Here is a 20,628-nt window from a genome sequence, read left to right on the forward strand (position 1 = left end):
TAGATTATAAAAATAGATTTGAATATTTCTTGAAGGTATAAGCAATTTCACAAGATAAGGGAAAAATATAACTCAAGAAAATTTGAGCAAAATAAGCCGTCACAATAGGGGGACCCGGGACCCATGTTGAGAACCTTTAACCTAGAATAAAATGGCAAGTGATAATTTTCTCATTAAAATGTGAACGTGCTTGTTTGTCACTGAAATGGGCTGATTTTACCTCTTTTTCTCCCCACTTGTCAACTACATATCCCATTGCATCTGTGGTCATGCGCAATTTACGCACAGGAGAGACAGAGTGGGTCGGGTTTGTGTTTACTTCCGGACTCCGATTTAGACTTCGCTCAGAAAGCAGCCGCAGCTCCAGTGGAGGTTCAGACTGGCAGCTAGCGCGGCAGCCATACAAGGCTTCGTGACAGAGGTTACCGGGTTGTGCCAGCGGCATCCCACCAGTCAAGCCTCACTCGGCGCCACCGCGACACCAGGCGGACCCCGCACCGCTGCCCCGCTCTCCTCCGCTCGCCTTCGTGCTCAAAGTCACCCAATGCTGCGCTCCCGCTACCAGCCCTCAGACTGATCTGCCTGCCACTTCATGATCCGAGCTAGCCGGGGATCAAAACAAGGACAATCGCTCAAAGTTTAAGCGGCGTCTGCTTTTGGATCCGCGGCGGCTGGAAGAGACGCGGGCCCCTGGGAGAGCGACAGGACTCGGGGGGGCCAGGCAGCGAGGGTAGCGAGGGTGGTGGCTGGATAAACTCGGGGGTTGCCTCCAGCTCCTGGTGGATTTATCCGCTGCCAGCTAACGTTAGCTAAGCTAGCTACAAACAAGCACCATGGATTGGTTAATGGGGTGAGTACAGACGGCTAACTCTCCTAGCTAGCTTGCTCTCCTGTCACAGGTCAACTGCGCAGTCTTTCCGATGCCGCCTGCAAATATCACCTCTCGGTCGCTGACACCACGAGTGCCGGCATTTGACAGGTGCACTGTCGCGTTAAAACGTGTTTAATTTCCACTTTAATTCATAACCCTGCGCGTAAAGCGGGGTAGCATGTCGGCTAGCTTAGCTTCGGGGCTAGCTGGCAAAGCGTCTCATCCTACAACGGTTCAGCAGCCTCATGATAACCAGGGCCAGGCGGTCATTTTCGGGCATCTCCGTGGCCTGCAAATTTACTAGCCGACGGTGTCAGCGCAGCAGATTTTAGATTCGTGGTAAGAGGACTAGTTCACAGGACGGGGAGCTGATTTGTAGGAATGATTAACGCGGTAATGAGCTAACGCTAGCAGCCTGTCAGTGCTGCTAACGCGGCTGTGACCGGGTTTGGTTTATTTCCCGTGCAAGGTGCGCTGGAACTGGTGCTAGCCACTCGTGCTAACTCACCTAACGTGTGCCACTGATGAAGAGAATAGAGCTCATACACCTGGTTCAGGTTGCTCAATGGCACTGGAGCACGACAGATCATTAAGGCGAGGTGGTTTAAACTGTGTTTTTTTAAGGTTTAGTTTTATGAAGCTGCGTGTATTTAAGTGACACCTGGCAGAAAGTCGGTGAGGCTTTTTTTTATTTTATTTTTAGCTCTGGGCTGTCCCAAGTCATGAGTCTGGGTGAAAGAAAGCTCGTGATCAGTGTCTCAGTGTGTGACACCTGCTGCAAAACACAACCAAAGTTCAAATCCACTATCCTCATATACAGGATCCACTATATGGTATCAGAGTACACGGTGGAGCTCACATGTGTTGTCTTGCATTTTCTATTTGTTATGCAAACTTGAAGCCGCCCCATTGTCTGATCATATTTGCCTATATGTAAAAGCGGGAGCCACATGTGTGTTTGTAACTTCCAGGTAAGATTTAATTTCACCCTCCACGGCTTTGACCCTGAAGCACATTGGGGTCAGAAGTCATTGCAGGGAAGAATAAAAACAAATAAAAGTGATGTGGACTTAAACCGTAAAGCCATTCGCTGCCAGGTTACTCTCTTTATTTTACTGTTTTTTTTTTTTTTGCTGACTCGTTATCAGGTTGGCTGGCTGCAGCACTTTCAGAGCAGATCAGGGTTGAGGAAGGGTGGAGACCTGTCGTCAGGGGTGTTTCTTTGCGTTGTGACAGTTCGGCTGAGAGATAATGCCGTGCGTCAGTGCCTCCCCCCCCCCCCCCCCCCCCAACTGGAATACAGTCAGCGCTGTCAGGCTGCTATTTCTGTCTATTTTGTCTGCGTTGGACCGACGAAGGTGTGTTCGGCGTGCGCCGCCTTCTCGTCACTTCATTAAACAGTTCTCGTATCTGGTTGACTGGAAAATGTTCCACCGTCTGCGCTCAACACATATCTCGGTCTTGCACGTTTGTGCCCACGCATATTTTCCATTATTTCTTTTCAAAACATCCTTTTTCCTCATTTGGATCACCCCCGTGTAAAGTTCACACAGTTTGACATAAGCCGAGAGGACTGTGCAGCTTTGCGCTAGAGGTGTTCGCACTCTGAGCGGTTATTTTCTTAGTATTTATGATAGTGGTTTTCCTGGTTCCGCTACTGATTCTTGCAGTGACTTGTCTCCAGTTACATCAGTTCTTCTTCTCAGCTGAACGTGTGATTTATAGGTCTGAGCCTCCTCTTTCGCTTTTTCTGCAGTTGAGAAATCATCATTTTTGTAGCCAAACAGTTGGTGCTTTCAGACATGAACTGGTCAGCGCAGTGATGTTAGGAATTCAGGAGGAACACCCAGTCCCGTCTCGGCCTTAGAGGCTAGAGGTCGATGTGTCTAAATGTAGTTGGCATTAATTCGCGTTCTCCGTCTAAGCTGTCAGACTCTTTTTTTGTGCACACGCCCTTTAAATAAGTCACAGAAAAATGAGTCATACCTATTTATACGGCAGAGTCCTTACAGCGTGCCCCCCTCTGCTACGTCTCATCCCCACCGATGGCATGGATTGTCCGCGCTTCCTGTTTACCTGCGCGGCGAAAGGAGCGGTTTGCATGTGACGACGCATGTGAGTCGGAGGAACGCATCCAGTTTGCGTCACTTGACGGCGTGGACTCCCGTGAATGAGTTAACCGAGCGTGTAATCGCTCTGAATAAAGACCTGGGGTGAAGGACGAGGCTGCCGGGAGTGATGGAGGATGGAAGAAAGAGAGGTGTAGCCGTGAGAGTAGCTGATCTGGAGGGAAGTGTGCAGATGAAGAGAGAGAGCGGGACAGATTTTCTTTAGATGGATGGATGGATGGATGGGATATGAAAGCTTTTGATGGAATGGTTGATTAGAGAGAAAAATAGAGGAAATTAGCAGGTGGTGGAGGAAGGAAGGAAAGATGAGGCTCCACAGGGAATCAAATGGAGGTCTGTACCAGATGACAATCCAATGACGGCCTACTACTAATAGTGCTGGATATATAGAGTGAGGGAAGGAGCAAGCAATAGCTTAAGGTGGATGACAAATTCACAAATATGCAATATTTTCTGTGGTTTCAGCAGGAGGCTACAAATAGCACCTCCCGGTATCGGCGTGTGCAGACACCAGCTAGTGCATCACCTGCGTGTTTCCCCCCCCAATGTGGTTGTGCAGTGTTATTTTGAACAGAGCGCATTATTTTTCAGAGCCGAGTGACCTCATGCGTCCGGATTCAGAGTCAGACGGGATGTTAAATCGCCAAGGGGAGGGGAGGGTGGGGGCGGAGATGCGCGACGCTTAAATGTGTCTTTTCCTGCCGGGTGAAACGGGCAGGCTTTGACAGATGTTTAATCCCCTCGCTTTTGAGTGATGGGCCGGTAATGCTGAACGAAGAGCGAGAGAACTGAGACTACAGCGGCTAAGTGGAGCGCCGCTCCGGGGCGGCCTGATCGCAACAAGAGTCGGATTTAATGCACACTTGGCTCGCGCTTGCCTCACCTGTGATTTAATGGTATATTATTACTGGAGTGGTGCAAGTAATAAACATTCCAGTAACAGCAGGCCTCCTTGTTGTGTCCTCATGTGAGATTTTAGGCATTTTTGTGAAGTATTTTGCAAGAAAATCCTAATTTCGAATGTATTGCTTCTGTATTTCATTATTACATTGACATAAGTTTGGTGAATAAAGTGATAGAAACATCCAACGAAACAACGTCACTGCAATCTTGCAGCTGTTTGGTTGCTACATCTCTCGTCAATCTACAAACATGTCTCCTTAAACTGTGAAAGAGAGAGTGAGTGTGGTCAGTTGAACAGATAATGGCAGATTAAGAAAGGGGGAATTCATACGAACTGTTTATAGACTGAGCTTCCTCTACAGCGGGGATGGTTTGTTGTCTATTTGTAATCTTCTGTTTCACCACTGCACCCAAAAAAAGAAGTGTCTCTTGGTGTCTCACAGTAGCTGTTTACCATTTAGTCCCCTGCAAGCCTATAGTCAGATACACCATCGAGCCACAACGTTAAATCCACCATTGCGTAGGTCTCCCTTGTGCCTACAAAACCCCATCAGAGAATGGACATGGGCCTTCAGAGGGTGTCCTGTGGCGTCTGGAAACACAGTGTTGTTAGTCGGGGCCTTTGGGTCCTATGGGTTGAGGGGAGGGAGGGGCGTCTGTGGATCATCCAGAGATACTTGATCATTTTGGGATCTAGTGAATTTGGAGGTCAGGTCAGCAGCTTGTGATGTTCTTCATGTTTTTGTGTGTGTGTGCCTGTGTCAGGCTGCATCCTGCTGGGGATGGCTGCTGCCATCAAGGAGTGTCATTGCTATGGGGCGGGCATGCCTGGTCTGGTCTAGGTGGGTGGTACATGTCTAAGTAACATCCATATGAATGCCAAGGCCAAACGTTTCCCAGCAGAACATTGAGTTGTCACAAGATGGTCAATGCTATTTACTTCACCTGGAAGTGGTCATAATGTTATGCGTGATCGGTGTAAGTCAGCTGCAGGATTAGATGTTGAACAGAACAGGAGTTACTGAATGGCTTCACCATCACATCAAGTCACATCTGATTTTTTTTTGGTGTCTTCTCCACATCCATGGCTGATGAGGCTCAGGGGGAAAAACTAAATTGACAATACTCAAATAAAAGATTTAAAACGACTAATGGCCATACCATAACCCTGTTGTCCCATAAATTAACTCTCAGATATACATGTTCAGTCTGTCGTGTCCGGCAGTAAAGTTGCTTTTTACAACCGCTCACCCAAGGCAGCCTGTGGCCAGGATTTTTTAAGAGCACATAAACGTAGCCAACAGTGTTGTGTAGTGGTGTAGCTACAAATTCAGCTCATGCTCCTGTGTAGCCCCGTATCTTGACAGTCATTGGCTACCCAATGCACCCTGCCCAGTTTTAATTCCACGCCATCGTAATCCAATGAAATCTACATGTATAAGTTCTATAAATAACTGCTGAAGTGTCTCACCTTATTTGCGTATCAGCTGATCTCTACATGCGGTCCTGAGCCTTGGCATTAGAAACTCTGCGGTTGCACGGTGTAGGTATTAATGGTTTCATTCTGCATTTTTCCGCTTGAGTTGTTTTCTTGCTCTCTCTCTCTCTCTGTATATATGTAGATGTTCCCAATGGGGATTTTTGCACACTGCAGCCATGTCCTCATGCAACCCCAGTGCCTTATTTCCATCCCCACCATGCAGACACACACGTGAAAACACATCCAGGCACTCAGCCTCAGCCCAGGTGGCTCCTTCCGCTGCAGATGCAGTGCTGATAATAGGCCCTGACAGATGAGCAGACTTCGACTTAAAGCGCACACCTGCTTTGGAACAGAAACTTAACCAAAGCTGCCACAGTGCTACTCGGCCTGGTCAGGAATCACCCGCAGCAATGCCTGTTTGGTCATTAGGTTTGACCTCAGCGCTGCGTAACTGTGAGCTTACCAGAAGGTCTCCGTGTCTGCCTGGAAAAAGATCTCTTCAACCCGAGAGCTTCCTTCGGGTTGGCCTTCTGAGAATCGGAGCACTTAAGCATCCTACTCTATTAAGAATCAATTTATTGTGTCTGGCTCTAATGTTGCCTTTTACAAGTAGTCACCCGAGGCAACCCCGGGGCCAAGATTTTAAAGACCTTATAAACATAGCGAGCAGTAATGCAGTGGTGTTCAGCCCCGTGTGTGTCGACGCGCATTGGCACCCGCCGCTGAGCAAAAACGACACCACGGTTCACATCAGCTGCTTTGCAAAAGTGACATCCTTTGACGGACGGTGTTAGGTGCATGATTTATTCATAAACTGTTTTAAGTTTCCAGTCCACTGTCTCTAAACAGTAGCTGCGCAGGCTTGACGTCTTCTGTCCTTCTGAAAGCTGGTAGTGCCTTAATGAAAGAGCTAGTGGGAAATGGAGAACTTGAGCTTCTCTGCAGTGAAGGTTTCTTCTTTCTGTTGTTGGGTTTTAGGCTCTTGGTTGGACATAATGAGCAAATTGACCATGTCACCATGGGTTTAAGGAAACTGAAGGGCGTCCTCTGTTATTTATTCTTTGGGCCGGGCCTAATAGATTAAGATTTTTTCTTCCTCTTGAATCTACAAGGATGTAGTAAGTCATTTAGACCAAGTTACGTGAGTGCAACACAGTCAGAATCTTGTGCATCGAACATCCCACACCTTTGGTTCAGCTCCTACACTTCCATTTAACTACAATAGACATTGAATTTTTTTAAATCACTGTGACTGTGTTACCCGTTGAGCGTAGATCTGCGCTCATGTTTACTCCCCAGAAAGGACATTCTAGTCTCTTTCAACCCTCAACACACTTTGTCTTTCGCTCCCTGGCTCAGTCTGTCTCTCCCTCCTTCCCTATCAGTCTTTCCCCCCCCTCCTCCCCTCCCTCCCCGCTCTTTCTCTTTTCCTCTCGGGACGCTGATGTGCAGAGACGTTTGCGTGCTTGGCTGCTGCTGCTGCTGCTGCTGCCTGAGCTGGACTGTTCAGCCGCAGAGAGCTGGGCAGCGTCGGAACAGGCCCAGGGCAGCCCCGGCCTTCTCCCAGAAATGTTTAGCCAGCTTCAATCAGAGGCTAATTATTTTTTATTTTATTTTAGCAGACTCACCTTCTTCCTCGGTTGCACTGCAAGAGCGAAAAGCGAGCCGCGCCATAAAAGCTCAGCTGTCTGAGGTGCCGTCGACTTCAGGTTTCACAGGAAGACGACACCTAGAGCGAGTAGTCAGTCTAGTAACAACCACGACGAGCGACCGCAGCAAGAGTACGCAGGGGAAAGAAGTGTCTTCTGTCTTGTTGAAACAGTCTGTGGTTATTTGGTTAAAATGCTATGCTGCCATGTCGCAACGCTGCAGCTGGTGTCTTAAGAAAAGCTTTTCCTAGGCTGGAGGACACCATACTGTATCATAGAGGGTGTTTAGGACATCACTGTGCATCATTGAGGGAGACATAAAGGCTCCATTGAACGCCTTTTGAGGAGGCAAATAGCCCGGGTACAAGAACACACACATATGCAGACACACTCCTGAGTAAACACTGCTATGCTCTCTGGTTAGTCTCTTAAGCCTTCGCTCCACTTCCCGGTCCTCCCTTCCCTTCCCTCTCTCTGAAGGCAGAGACTGGGAGAGCCCCAGAAGTGAAGGCGATACCAGAATGACTCTGCAGTTTGCCTTTCACTGAATATGCATAAGCCGATAACTGAAGAATCCAGATGCATGCAGGCAGGGCGGTGTTGTGTTAAGCACTTTCACTTGCACTTGAGATGGTAACTCTCGCTGCTGGGTGTGGTGTTTTTTGCCAGTTTTTTTTTTTTTTTAGCTAATGTGTGCCTCGGGACAATTTGACTCGATTCCGTGCCTGCACCTGCTTGCGAATCTTCTCCGCCCACTCAAATGGGTCCTGACCTGTTCAAAAGCGAGAACAGGCCGCGTTTCACAATGTCAACTGCACTGATTGCTGACACGTTGGGTTGCCAGCCACTTGGGCGCACATTAGACATCGCTTTTATATCAAATTATCATATTTTTTTTGTGATAGATTCATAAAACTCTTTTCCCGGTTGGGCAACGCTGTTGTGTTCAGCTCCTGGCATGGCCTCCTCGGTTGTGTGTGCGTTGCCTCTATTTCTCTTGGCGGAAGAGTGGCACCATGCTGCGACTGTGTTTACTCTTTCGTAACGCTCTGAGCGGCCCTGCCCAGCGCACACAACTGGCACTGGCGTCAAACGGAGGCACAAGAGAACTAATCATCTGCCCTCTCTCTCTCTCCTTCGCCTCATTATTGGTCAAAACCGGATGTTTTCTCTCACGACGCGGGCCAACTTCACCCCCGCAGATCCAAAGGCTCCAGTGGCTCTTCCAGTAGCAGGATTGGCCGCCACAGGCCTCCGAGGCGGCTACTGCTCTGTCAGAGAGTATCACAGTCACGGGCCGCTGGCGGCTTGAGCCGTCTTAAGATCGGCTAAAATAAGTTGAACCCCCTGCAGCAGGATTTAGGGTTGCGGTTGCCTTCCACCCACACAGGACGCCCTACCACACAGTTATCTGCGTCTTCTTTCTCAGAATAATTTGTGTCTATGCATCTAATCTTTCTATGTACATGTTAACTTTCTGTTCTGACATGTTGTTTCATCATGTGAGGACATCTTCGGATTATAAAGCTGGTGAGAATGTTAAATAAAGTTGCTTAAATAGGCGCGCACACATTTTCTGTGTCAGTATACAAACCTCATTATCCTGCAAAGGGATGTCTAACATATCGATCAAGACCTTGAGCCACTAATTTGTGTCCAGACGTTCAAAATCTAGCCATAAACCGCTATAATCACGGTAACTGGATAATGCATCTTTTGGCTGACAATCCACTTTTCCCTCTTTCCCTCTTGCAAGATACTGTATGATGATATTTGTTCATATCTCCTTTCCGCCGCTTTTCATTCAAGACTGTTTAGAAGTTTTCTGACTAGCTGGGGAAACAAAAAAAAAGAGGCCGAGCAACACAACTTCCTCGACTCGGTTAAGGAGATGAAGAGTTGGGCTGGGAAATGTAGAGAAGAAAATGGGAGTACAGGACTACTGGAGCAGTGCAAATTGAAAACACCAGGAAAAAAAAGAGAAAGAAAAAAGGGTGCAGCGACAGGAGAGAGGGCAGCTGATATGGAAGAGAGCGGCACGAGAATATAGAGAGTGCGAGGGAAGGAGGGAGAAGATAGTGGTGCAGAGGCAATAGGTGAGATATTGAGATAAATGGGAAGCGGCGACGTGGGTCAGAGAGCTAGATTAGAAACAGCAGAGGTCTGCAATAGAGGACGGAGAGGGAGATTTAACAGCAGGGGCCCTCGCGGCCAGTGACAGAGATAGAAATGCATTTTGGAGCTACGGGCGGGTCAAGAATGGGGGTAGGATCCCTTCTCTGGCTGATGAACTCACTGGTTTGATTCCCAAAACTGTAAAAAACAAGATTTTACTGTTTCTCCCGCAGAGCAGTCGGTCCTCATTCGACCAGCGAGGTTTCGTTTGCATTGGAGGAGGAAGCCGTTAATTCTGGGTGATTTTATTTATCATTCACTAAGCTGCGGTCGGCACACTCGGAGCGAATGTTTCAGCTGAGCAGCGAGGTGCCGAGTCTGTCCTGAGCCAGTGGGCTACTCGTGTTGGTGTAAGCTAGCTACATTTGTCCTTGGTGGCTGAGGCTGGGCCGCTAGGCTGGTCTGAACCATAATTGGATTAGAGATCTCTATGGTTGCAGCAGGCAAGGCAAGCCGAGTACACACACACAGAGACGTACACACACAGAGTTTAAACACATGCCTCAAGGAGCCGGGTTCATCTCGGTACTCGAGGCTTAAACTCCACCCCTGCCTCATTTCTTCTCTCAAACCTCCTTCTTTCCACAGAATCGTGCTATTTTCTTCATCCCCCCCCCCCCTTTTAATCAACATCCGCCGGCTGTTATGCACCCGTGTAGGTGTGTGTGCAAATGTGCATTTTTGTGCGAGCACATCTTAGTGTTTGTGTGCATGGATATGGATCATCCCTGCGCCACGGATACCCACTCTAAATGCGATTACAAGAGTTGCAGCGGAGCTCGTGCTGGGAACATGTGGGAGAATAAAGGACGTAGGGCGGGAGTGGGGAGGGGGGGGTAAAAAAAAATAGTCGATAATCATGTGCGCCCTCATAGTGAACGTGATGGATGTGAACAAGAAGCTGGCCTACTTGAAGAAAGGAGTGAGTGAGCTGCTCTTGACCTTTGCTCAATAGTCGGCTTCCTGTTCGGCTGCTCTGGACGGGAAGTAGAAGGTGATGTCATGGGTGGTGCGCATCCTGATTGCCTCCGTTACTCCTCTTAGCCTAATGGTGTTCAAAGATCAAATATGTCGGGAGTTTCCTTCACTTTACTAAGAAGTGGGAAGGAGCTCATGATACGTTGGACTAATGTCTTTAAACTCAGTTAGATGTTAACTTAGGACAGTGTGTCTCTCATTTAATTTGTCTGTCTCGCTACGTGGCTCACTCGTGATTCTTCTGCTTTTGCGTGCGTCTTGGAAGTGTTGCATTTAAATAAACGAGTTAGGGTAAATTTGCCAGAAATATTGCAGCCTTTTTTTTATTTATTTCTTTTTATAGAATGATCTTTCCCAACTATTACAAATTAACACAAGCGTCCAGCTGGAGAATGGACCCTTTTGTTGGCGTTCTGATTGGTCTGCTGACCACCAACCAGAGGGCTCCTACCCTGTGTCTAGTCCAGACTTCCGCCTAGTTACTGTTGCTAGGGTAGACAAACAGTAGCCGTGCGGGGCTGCGTTCTCATGTAGCAAGAAAGCTAAGGTTAGCAACCATGCAAATGTTGACAGGCTGTGGGAATCAACCTGACGGCAACCATTGCTGCAGTTTATCTAACCTAGCAACAGTAACACAGGATGTTGCAGGAGCCCTCTGGTTTACTGATCAGCAGACCAATCAGTAGGCCGGCAAAGGATCAGTCATCTTGATCGCAATTTAAAAAAAGTTGGAGTACAAACTTAGCCAACAATCAGGCATAACATTATGACCACCTTCCTAATATTGTGTAGGTCTCCCTTGTGCCTTCAAAGCAGTTGTGACTCATGGAGAATGGACATGGGGCTTCTGAGGGTGTCCTGTGGTGTCTAGCAACAGAATGTAGTTAGTGGGGGTCCTTTGAGGGGAGGGGCCTCTGTAGATCATCCCACAGATACTTGATCAGTTTGGGATCTAGTGAATTTGGAGGCCAGGTCAACACCTTGTGCTGTCTTTCATGTTTTGTTTTTTTTTAGACCGTTTTTGTGTGTGTGCCTGTGTCATTCTGCATCCTCCCATCAAGGAGTGTCATTGCTATGGGGTGTGGATGTCTGGTCTGGTCTAGGTGGGTGGTACATGTCTAAGTAACATCCACAGGAATGCCAGGTCCAGAAGTTTCCCAGCAGAACATTGAATTGTCACAAGATGGTTAATGTTAGTTACTTCTACTGTCAGTGGTCATAATGTTATGCTTGATCAGTGTATAAACACATATAAGGGGAAACGGATTTAATTTTTTTGCTCAGCAGTCCTGCCTTTTATCTACATGTGTTTTTTGTGTGTTGTGTGTGCTGCGTGCGTTAACACTCATGCAGCACATGTGGATGCGGTTGGGGTTGAGGAAATTAAACAGTGTGCAGACATCCAGCAAGATTAGAGGGAGACGGTGATAGAACTGGCTTAATGGCTGACAGAACAGCACCAGCAGCCATATGTTTCATATGTGTCTGCTGACAACGCCGCCGTATGGCTCCCAGCCGCCCATATGGCCTATGCATGGCTTCTGAGGGAGGCCTCGTCCAGCATGTGGACAGAGATAGAGGGGAGGGCGTTGCCGTGATGATCTTAAAACAGCGACGCGCCGTGTAATTGATGCAAAGCACACAAATCCACACCCATACTATATCATATGGATGAGCCCGTGCTGCCTGTCAGCGAGGAAAACACAGCAGGAACGGTTCAAACGTGCAGATATAGCGGGGTACGTCAATTTCATTTCAAGGATGCAGCAACAGCATGCCTGCAAATCTAGCGAGGCTACGTTGCGGACAGTCCGCCGAACATGAGCGTGTAAGCTTGTGTTGCAAGCCAGGTCCACGAGGCGCTTCTAAAAAAGGGCATGGAGGGAGGAGGGAGATGTTTGTCAGAGTTGGACTTGGAATGAAGGCAGAGATCAGAGAGGGAGCTGGCGTTTCAGGGTCGTCCGATTTCCGCCGCTGGGTTGGGGTCACTGCATGGGAGCTGGTGACGGGTGCCTCCCATGAGCGAGGCAGAAAAGCTCAAGGCTGGAAACGACACATAAATGCAACGCACGACGAAGTGTTTGACCCTCGTAAGGCCTCTCATATCCCCTCGAGGAAGTGTGCGTGTGTGTAAACACAGATAAGTCTGATAGACGGAGGGCTTACAGGAGGGCCACGCTGGGTAACACGCTCAGCCCTCCTCGTACGTACGCCCACACACATACACACCGACTTCATCATAACACAGCCATGCACAGCTGTCTGACACGGTGTCACAACACCGGCCCTTTCTTCTCTGCTGCGTTTCCCCGGTCGTAGACCTCTTAAACGCGACCTTTTCTGAAAGCCCTTTTAATCACCGGTGGTCTCTGAGCTGGGCGGCTCGTGATACACGCTAACACCGAGCCAACAGCTTGTTATGCAGGGAGCTGGGTTACAAGCCTGTTGCGCTTAAGACTGGCTGTGCACACAGGGTGTTACAAGGAGAGTGGGTGGAGAAGGGGGGGGCTTGACAAGCTGCTCACTTTGCTGCAGTTTAATGCAGGAATGCAGAAATGAAGGTCTCTTAACTCACAACCCTATACCTTTAACATTTCCACTGATCATAAAAGGTAATTTGCTAATTGCCCAATTTGGTGATATGTGTTAAAACAATAATTAGCACGCCAACTGAACCCTCTGGGTAGCTCACCACTAAGTAGGTAAGCCAGGCAGGAAGCACTGAAGGATTCAGCACCGCCGTGTAAATGTAGCACGAGCTGCTTGGTCATAAACTTATTATTTGACCTGAATGCATTTGGTATATTGCTAATCTGCGATTAGTGGTTTTATATGACCTGATAATGAGGCATGTTTTTGTTTTTATAAAAATAAAATCGAAAGTAGGTGAGAAAGGTTATTAAAAGTCGTAATTCAAGCAGTAAAACAGGGCGGGTCCGGTCTCATCCTTTATCTCCAGCTTTATCTCCACTCTCTCGTCCTTTGCTCACCGTCCACCCCGCACTCTCAACCGTGGGCTCCTGCCTCGCACTGCAAGTCAAGAGAGCCATATATCAGGGGGAGTGTGCAGAGCCGAACAGGCTACTGGAGATTAGAGGTGAGAGGCGTGTGCCGCTGATTTATTACCGGCCGTTAGCTGGTTAAATGAGGCTAAGTGAGGCAGCCAGCTCTGGGAAGTGAGATGGAAGAGATTAGCCTACATAAAGAGCGATGGAGGGGGAAGATCTGCGAAGCGAGCCGCTGACTCCTGACCCCCCCTGTCTTTAACGTGCTATTTCTCTTCATCCCTCCTCTGCTCCGCTCTGCTCCGCTCTTCATCTTCTCGTGTTGTTCTCCGTGAAGGCATCAGTGCCGACGCTTGGCTGCCTGACGAGCAGACAACAATGTCCCGTGTGTTGTCTAATAATTGTTACGCAATGCGCCGGTGCTCGTGCTTGTCCTCGGCTTCGTTCGCGTGCAGAATATTCGATTGAAATAAATCTGATTAGAAACTCCGGGAGAACTGTTGACGCTGACGTACGGAGATGCGTGCCCTCAAAACATGAGCGAAGCGGATCGGCCGCGCTGTGGAGCATCAGATCTGCAAGAAATATAAGAAGAATAAAAGAATGTGACAAAGGTGACCCACGTTTTTAACGGATCCGCAGCCATCTGTTTAGGCTTTGTTCATCTTTTCAAACACTTGCTGCCTCCGTGTGTCTCCGTGTTCGTACCAGAAACCTGCCGCGTCACCCCATATTTACCCCACGTAGGGCAAACGTGCACAGAGAAACATATTAATTTCACTCAGAGACAAATGATAGGATTAAGTTTTGCAGGGGGGCCCAGACAGACCAGCTCTTTGGGTGGAGTACCAAGTTCCCATAATGCATCTCACCTGCATCTTTTGCAGAGGAAGATGTGTCTTTCTAGGCCAACACCTCAACTGTTGCGCCCTCTCAGCCTCAAACCCCAAACCAGGACAGGTGAAACACCCCTCCGATCATCATTTACGCTAAATACCGCACCGCTGTGGCCTCCCTGACTCTGCTTAAAACGGACAGAAATAGAAAATCTCTCTATCTGCGGCCCCGGATGAGGCTGCATGCGCAGGAACTCTAGTCTGTTGGATATCCGCTCTACGAGCCGTTTCTGTTCTCAACCTTTTGGACGATGTGTCGGTTTGCACGTTTTTTTTTTTGTTTTTTTTGTTTTCCTGGTATGTGCGCGAGCGAGAGAGAGAGAGAGTGAAAGACATGCCCCACATCCGTTTCCTCTCGCAGAAGAACAGTAGGTCAGGGGTTCGGTCCGCTCTGGCGAGTTCATGTGTCGCTCAGGGCCGAGAATGAATGAATGAATGAAGGAGGGAGGGCAGAAATTTGGTGCACGCAGATTTCTCCTAATCACCGGTAATTTTGAAGTAACTTTGATGAAGTGGTAGCCGCTCAAACTGAAATTATAAGGTGTTAGAAAATATTCCGCTCTTTGCTGGAGGCTGAGCGAAGGAAACGAACATTTTGCATGTCTTAGTTTTGATAAGCTGATTGCCCCAGACCTCTCCGGACAGATTTACTTCTCTATAACGCGTTGCCTCTTTCTTTTTTTGCTCTCTTTGCTTCCCCTTTGTCATGTTGTGCTTGGCGTTATTGCTGTTATCTGTGCTCTGCATGCATGTGCGCTTGTTTGACCAGGGTGTGTGTGTGTCCTCATCTACACCTGTATCCGTGCCTGTGTTTGCATACGGCCTCTTTTCACGCAAGTGCTGTAATGCGCTGCCCTTTCCTCCTCATTGTTCTGCCTCTCCGCCAGGACGGGGAGCCTGGAGCAGGAGCTCGCAGGAAGTCTTGTTGTGCCGAAGAGAAAGCAAACGGTGAGATGCACAAACAGAGGAAGTGTTGCTTCCTCGCGCGGGCGGCTCCGGCTGGGCGCCTGTCACTCCGCTCCGTTTATCAGTAAACAGCAACGTGAGCGCCGTCTTTAACCGCACGTGGCCTTTTCCGACTTTCGGTCCCCTTCCGCCGCGCTTAGTCAACGTGTCCCTGCCCCTGTCTGTGAAAATCGCTCGGGCTGTGCAGCTGCACTGTTTGAATATGAACCAATAAGACGAGGCTGTTAATAAATAAAGCATCTCATAAAAGCTGTTTAAGTCTTGGGACCATTCCCTTAAGCTATCTATCCTGGAAACTTTAATAACGGACATAAATTCTTCATTTTGCCTTTTCTCTGTGTTGCCCAGAGCAGCTGACCTTTCTATATTACTTCCACTTGCTTTATATTTATTCTGAGGCATTCACTGATGCTCGTTTATTAGAGTTATCTGTCTGGATAGCATCTCTAACAGCTAAAAGAGGAGCAGCTACACTCAAAGGTAATTCAAGGTCACTGATTTACATCCAAGCCCTTGACTTGCACTGAGTCAACCTGGATAATGTGCATCTTCACACACGCTGCTGCACATGCCAGCTGTTGCATAACCACTGTGCTGAAGTGTGGACTGCACGCTTCAGTAGCGCCTCTGTACCTGTATGAGAGTAAGGAACTGTTTCCAGCATGGGGATTATTTAGCTACTACCTGGGCCAGAGCCTTTACTGGCATTAGCTTAGCAAACTACAGATGCTCCGTTTGCTCAGCAAACACCTTCTGTGGCATTCACACGGAGTCCAGAGTCTGGAGATTTGACAGCATTCATTTTGGAAAATTTGGATTGAAGTTAAACGCTGCTTCCTTCTGGTCTGACTTTAGCTCAGTGGAGAAAATTAGCCCTGATTATTTTTTCTGTCTTTTAAGGGTATGATGGGAGAAAAACTCTTTTAAGGATCTTTTAGTTGTTTTCATAATATGCTAATTTGTAATGTTATCATCTGATTGAGTTATGCATTGTTTAGGTCACAAATAAGTATGAAAGCTGTCATATAAACCGATCAGCCACAACATTAAAACCAGTGACAGGTGAAGTAAATAACAGTGATAATTCAGTGTTCTTCTGGGAAACTTTTGGACCTGCCATTCATTTGTGTGGCTGTTACTTAGACATATAGCACCCATCTAGACCAGACCAGGCGCCCCCACCCCATAGCAATGATACCCCTTGATGGCAGCAGCCATCCCCAGCAGGATGCAGCCTGACACAAAAACGCTTTAGGAACAACTAAAAAAAACCCAGACTGATCAAGTACCTGTGGGATGATCCACAGAGACCCCTCCCTTCAACCCAGGACCCAAAAGCCCCCACTAACAATATTCTGATGCCCGACACCACAGGACACCCTCCGAAGGCCCATGTCCATTCTCTGATATTTTGTTTTGGAGGCACAAGGGAGACCTACACAATATTAGGAAGGTAGTTTTAATCTTGTGGCTGATCAGTGTATGACTGGACTATATGTAGCTAGTGGTTTTGCTAATATATAAAATAAAATGACCTGGAAAGTTATTAAAACGAGATCCGAGATGGGAGGAATACAGTAATTACCCTTTTCGGTCTTTTGTGAGTTAACACGTTGCAGCCTGACTAAGTTCACCACTTGGAGCTCTCTAGGCTTTTCAAAGTAACTAAACTGCAGCCACAGCTCACACCTCTTCTGCGCATTGCAAAGCGCCACCTGCAGTGCCACCTTTACTTCAGGAGGAATTTATAAGTTGTTGCAGAGAGAATGAGGGAGGATGGAATTTCTCTTTGTGCCACAAGAGGGCAGCACATCTCCAGTCCACAGAAGACAGAAACCTGCTCCTGTATGCAGAAAAAAAAAAATTACCTGTCAGCAGTTAGGGTCACTTTGTTTCATCTTAATTTTTGCAAGTCACGTGACTATCTCGAAGAGATGGTGGTGAATAGAGGAAGCAATACAAGAGGAAAAGGGAAGAAGAAGAAGACACTGCTGTGGTAACAGAAATGTAGATAAAAGTAGAAGCGGCGGAGATGTAAAGAGGAAGAACAACAGAGGGAGAGATCCAGTGGGCATGAAATCAGATCTTGCGGTTGCATAATCGTGGCTCGCAGGCCTTCCCAGCGTGCACCGGGCTCGGTTGTCTCTTTCCAGTCCGGCGTCACGTGACCGTATCAAGCTGCTGCTGCAGAATCAGACCAGCAGTACCAGTCCTCCACCAGCCAGAGGCAGACACAAATCAATAGTGCTGTTCTTCTTCTTCCTCGTAACTAGTTTTCAAGGTTGTCCTTTGACGTGAAGCCACTTTTTAGAATTGGGATGGAAAAGGGCCAGCAGCTTTTAAATATTATGATCTTATAGTTTCTCCACAAACTAATCTACGGGAGGCAGTAGTAGTTTTATCAACACTAGACATCTTGCTTCTCCTTTCCTGCCTTCACTCATGACCTCAGTTTATTCCACATACACTATATTACCAAAAGTATTCGCTCACCCATTCAAATGATCAGAATCAGGTGTTCTAATCACTTGGCCTGGCCCCAGGTGTATAAATTCAAGCACTCAGGCATGCAGACTGTGAAACAAGACATTTGTGAAAGAATGGGCCGCTCTCAGGAGCTCAGTGAATTCCAGCGTGGAACTGTCATAGGATGCCACTTGTGCAACAAATCCAGTCGTGAAATTTCCTCGCTCCTAAATATTCCACAGTCAACTGTCAGCTCTATTATAACAAAATGGAAGCGTTTGGGAAAAACAGCAACTCAGCCACGAAGTGGTAGGCCACGTAAAGTGACGGAGAGGGGTCAGCGGATGCTGAAGCGCATAGTGCAAAGAGGTCGCCGACTTTCTGCACAGTCAATTGCTACAGAGCTACAAACTTCATGTGACCTTCAGATTAGCCCAAGTACAGTACGCAGAGAGCTTCATGGAATGGGTTTCCATGGCCGAGCAGCTGCAGCCAAGCCACACATCACCAAGTGCAATGCAAGGCGTCGGATGCAATGGTGTAAAGCACGCCGCCACTGGCCTCTAGAGCAGTGGAGACGCGTTCTCTGGAGTGATGAATCACGCTTTACCATCTGGCAATCTGATGGACGAGTCTGGGTTTGGAGGTTGCCAGGAGAACGGTACATTTCAGATTGCATTGTGCCAACTGTGAAATTTGGTGGAGGAGGAATTATGGTATGGGGTTGTTTTTCAGGAGCTGGGCTTGGCCCCTTAGTTCCAGTGAAAGGAACATTGAATGCTTCAGGATACCAAAACATTTTGGACAATTCCATGCTCCCAACCTTGTGGGAACAGTTTGGAGCGGGCCCCTTCCTCTTCCAACATGACTGTGCACCAGTGCACAAAGCAAGGTCCATAAAGACGTGGATGACAGAGTCTGGTGTGGATGAACTTGACTGGCCTGCACAGAGTCCTGACCTGAACCCGATAGAACACCTTTGGGATGAATTAGAGCGGAGACTGAGAGCCAGGCCTTCTCGACCAACATCAGTGTGTGACCTCACCAATGCGCTTTTGGAAGAATGGTCAAAAATTCCTATAAACACTCTCCTCAACCTTGTGGACAGTCTTCCCAGAAGAGTTGAAGCTGTAATAGCTGCAAAAGGTGGACCGACATCATATTGAATTCTATGAGTTAGGAATGGGATGGCACTTCAGTTCATAGAATGAGTAAAGGCAGGTGAGCGAATACTTTTGGTAATATAGTGTACCAGCAATACCAGACGTCACAGAGGCATCGGTGCTGCTTTACGTCTCCTTCATCTTTTTTAATAATCTCCCATCCCTTCGCCTCCTTCCCTTCGTTCGCCGCTGCAAAGCCTTTATTCGCATGCCGGCGATACCAGACTGCATACCAGTCAGCAGGACATCAGCGGCGGCCTGCACCTCTGCCTGCAGGTCTCCGTGCCCTGCCTGCTTCCTTTCTCTCATCGCCGCCACTCGGCCCCAGCACACCCCTGCAGGAGGAAAGCGGAGAGATGCATGTCTTTTTCCTTTTTTTCCCTTTTCCTCTGAGCAGTGCAGTATTTCTAGATGACAGTAGGTGGCATCATAGCCCCACAGTCCTCAACAACGCCTCTACTTTGTTATGCGTTCCTTTAAACAAAGGATTTGACACTTAAACTGAAAAACTAGCTCAATTTAGAGACGTTTTCACACATACATCTCTAAATTATGCTTCAAAGTCTTATTGACACTGCCAAGAATTAAGTTATGGTGGAGAAACACCGAACCCTTAATTGCTGATCTCACTTATTGAAACTTAAAAACCTTATGATAGACTTTAAGACCCTTAAATGCGACTTATAAAAATATTTTTCATATTGACCGTAAAAGGGTTTATGTCAACTCATTTTTGCTCCAAAGCCCTGTGCAGACCTGCTATCAACATGCGTCCTGAGGGATCTGATCACAAGTGGCCCTCTAAAGTACAGGTGTGAACACGCCCAAGATGCATTTGAGATCGGATCCGCCTCGACCGCATTTGTTCGGTGTGTCCTGGGTCGCATTAAGGACCAAGTACTCCACTTACATCCATCCTCTCGCATAAGCAGTTTTGTCCCTTTCATTCAGAAAGAGACGCTGTTTTAAAAGGTCACGAGAAAAGACAAAAGCTCCACATTCGTGAGTAGAGAGACCTTTTTAAAAACGTTTGGTCCTTGTAATTGTTACCCAATTAAATAACAAATAAAAACAATTAACAAATGAATGCATTAGGGATGAGTAAGCTGTGTGTTATAAAATGTGATCATGCTGACTTAAGCAGAGTAGCAGTGTGGAGCGGAGTCACGTGTTTTCTCAAAGATAACAGATGAACAAGAGTCTCCAGTAATAAAGATAAATAATTTATCTTTAAATTATTCATTTATTTTCCTTTCACAGATGCGAACAGCACAGTGGTGAGATCACTCTGTGTATGAACTCCTCCTGAGTTTGAGTCACAATCTGAGCTTTTTGCCGGCCTCTAAAATAAATCACGTCAGGGCAGAGATGTATAAATCATAACGTGTGTTTTTTTTTTGGGCGAGAGAAGCTTTATAGCTCATTACATCCCACAGTTTGTATTTTATCCGCATACTGAGGCGCACACAACAAACAGCGCTGTGCTCATTGTTCTGAAACAGTTGGTAGCAATGCAGTAGAGACTGCAGCTCTTACAATATTCCATCGTGCTTTGATTGATGTTGGTGGTTGTTTGCACACAAGAGTGCGAAACTAAGATATATACTTTAAAATGGCCGGTTGCAACCAGATCACTTATGATGCATGTTAATACCAGGTCTGAACGGGGCATAAGGGACCTTATAGGCGGTTTAGACTATGGCGACAACGCAGAGCCTTCACAGAGCTTCAGTTCCGAAAGCTTCAGTATTTCCGGCTGCTTCTCCATCTCCGCAATTTTCGAAGTGATTGTTTTGGATCAATAAAGAATCGGCAAGATTAACTGAGGAGGTTTGGAGATGCAGACATTTGTATGACTCGTGTTCGTACGTTTCAGTCGCCATTGTTGAAAGTGAAGCAGGAAGGAGAAACAAAAATGAATCCGACTGTGCTGACTAGTGTTTG

The 20,628-nt window shown here is 47.4% G+C and overlaps 1 protein-coding gene across 1 annotated transcript in view; it reads left to right on the forward strand.

Moving 5' to 3' along the window:
* The first annotated feature begins 344 nt into the window (after positions 1 to 344).
* The window catches only part of mob2a (MOB kinase activator 2a), a 57,948-nt gene continuing 37,664 nt past the window's right edge, over positions 345 to 20,628 (forward strand). The window contains exon 1 of the mRNA XM_084555524.1: positions 345 to 850. Coding sequence (XP_084411650.1) covers positions 834 to 850 — 17 coding nt within the window. The 5' untranslated portion in view covers positions 345 to 833. The remainder of the gene's footprint in view (positions 851 to 20,628) is intronic.

Source organism: Chelon labrosus (genome assembly GCF_963514085.1).
Source record: "Chelon labrosus genome assembly, chromosome: 11".
Classification (NCBI taxonomy): domain Eukaryota; kingdom Metazoa; phylum Chordata; class Actinopteri; order Mugiliformes; family Mugilidae; genus Chelon; species Chelon labrosus.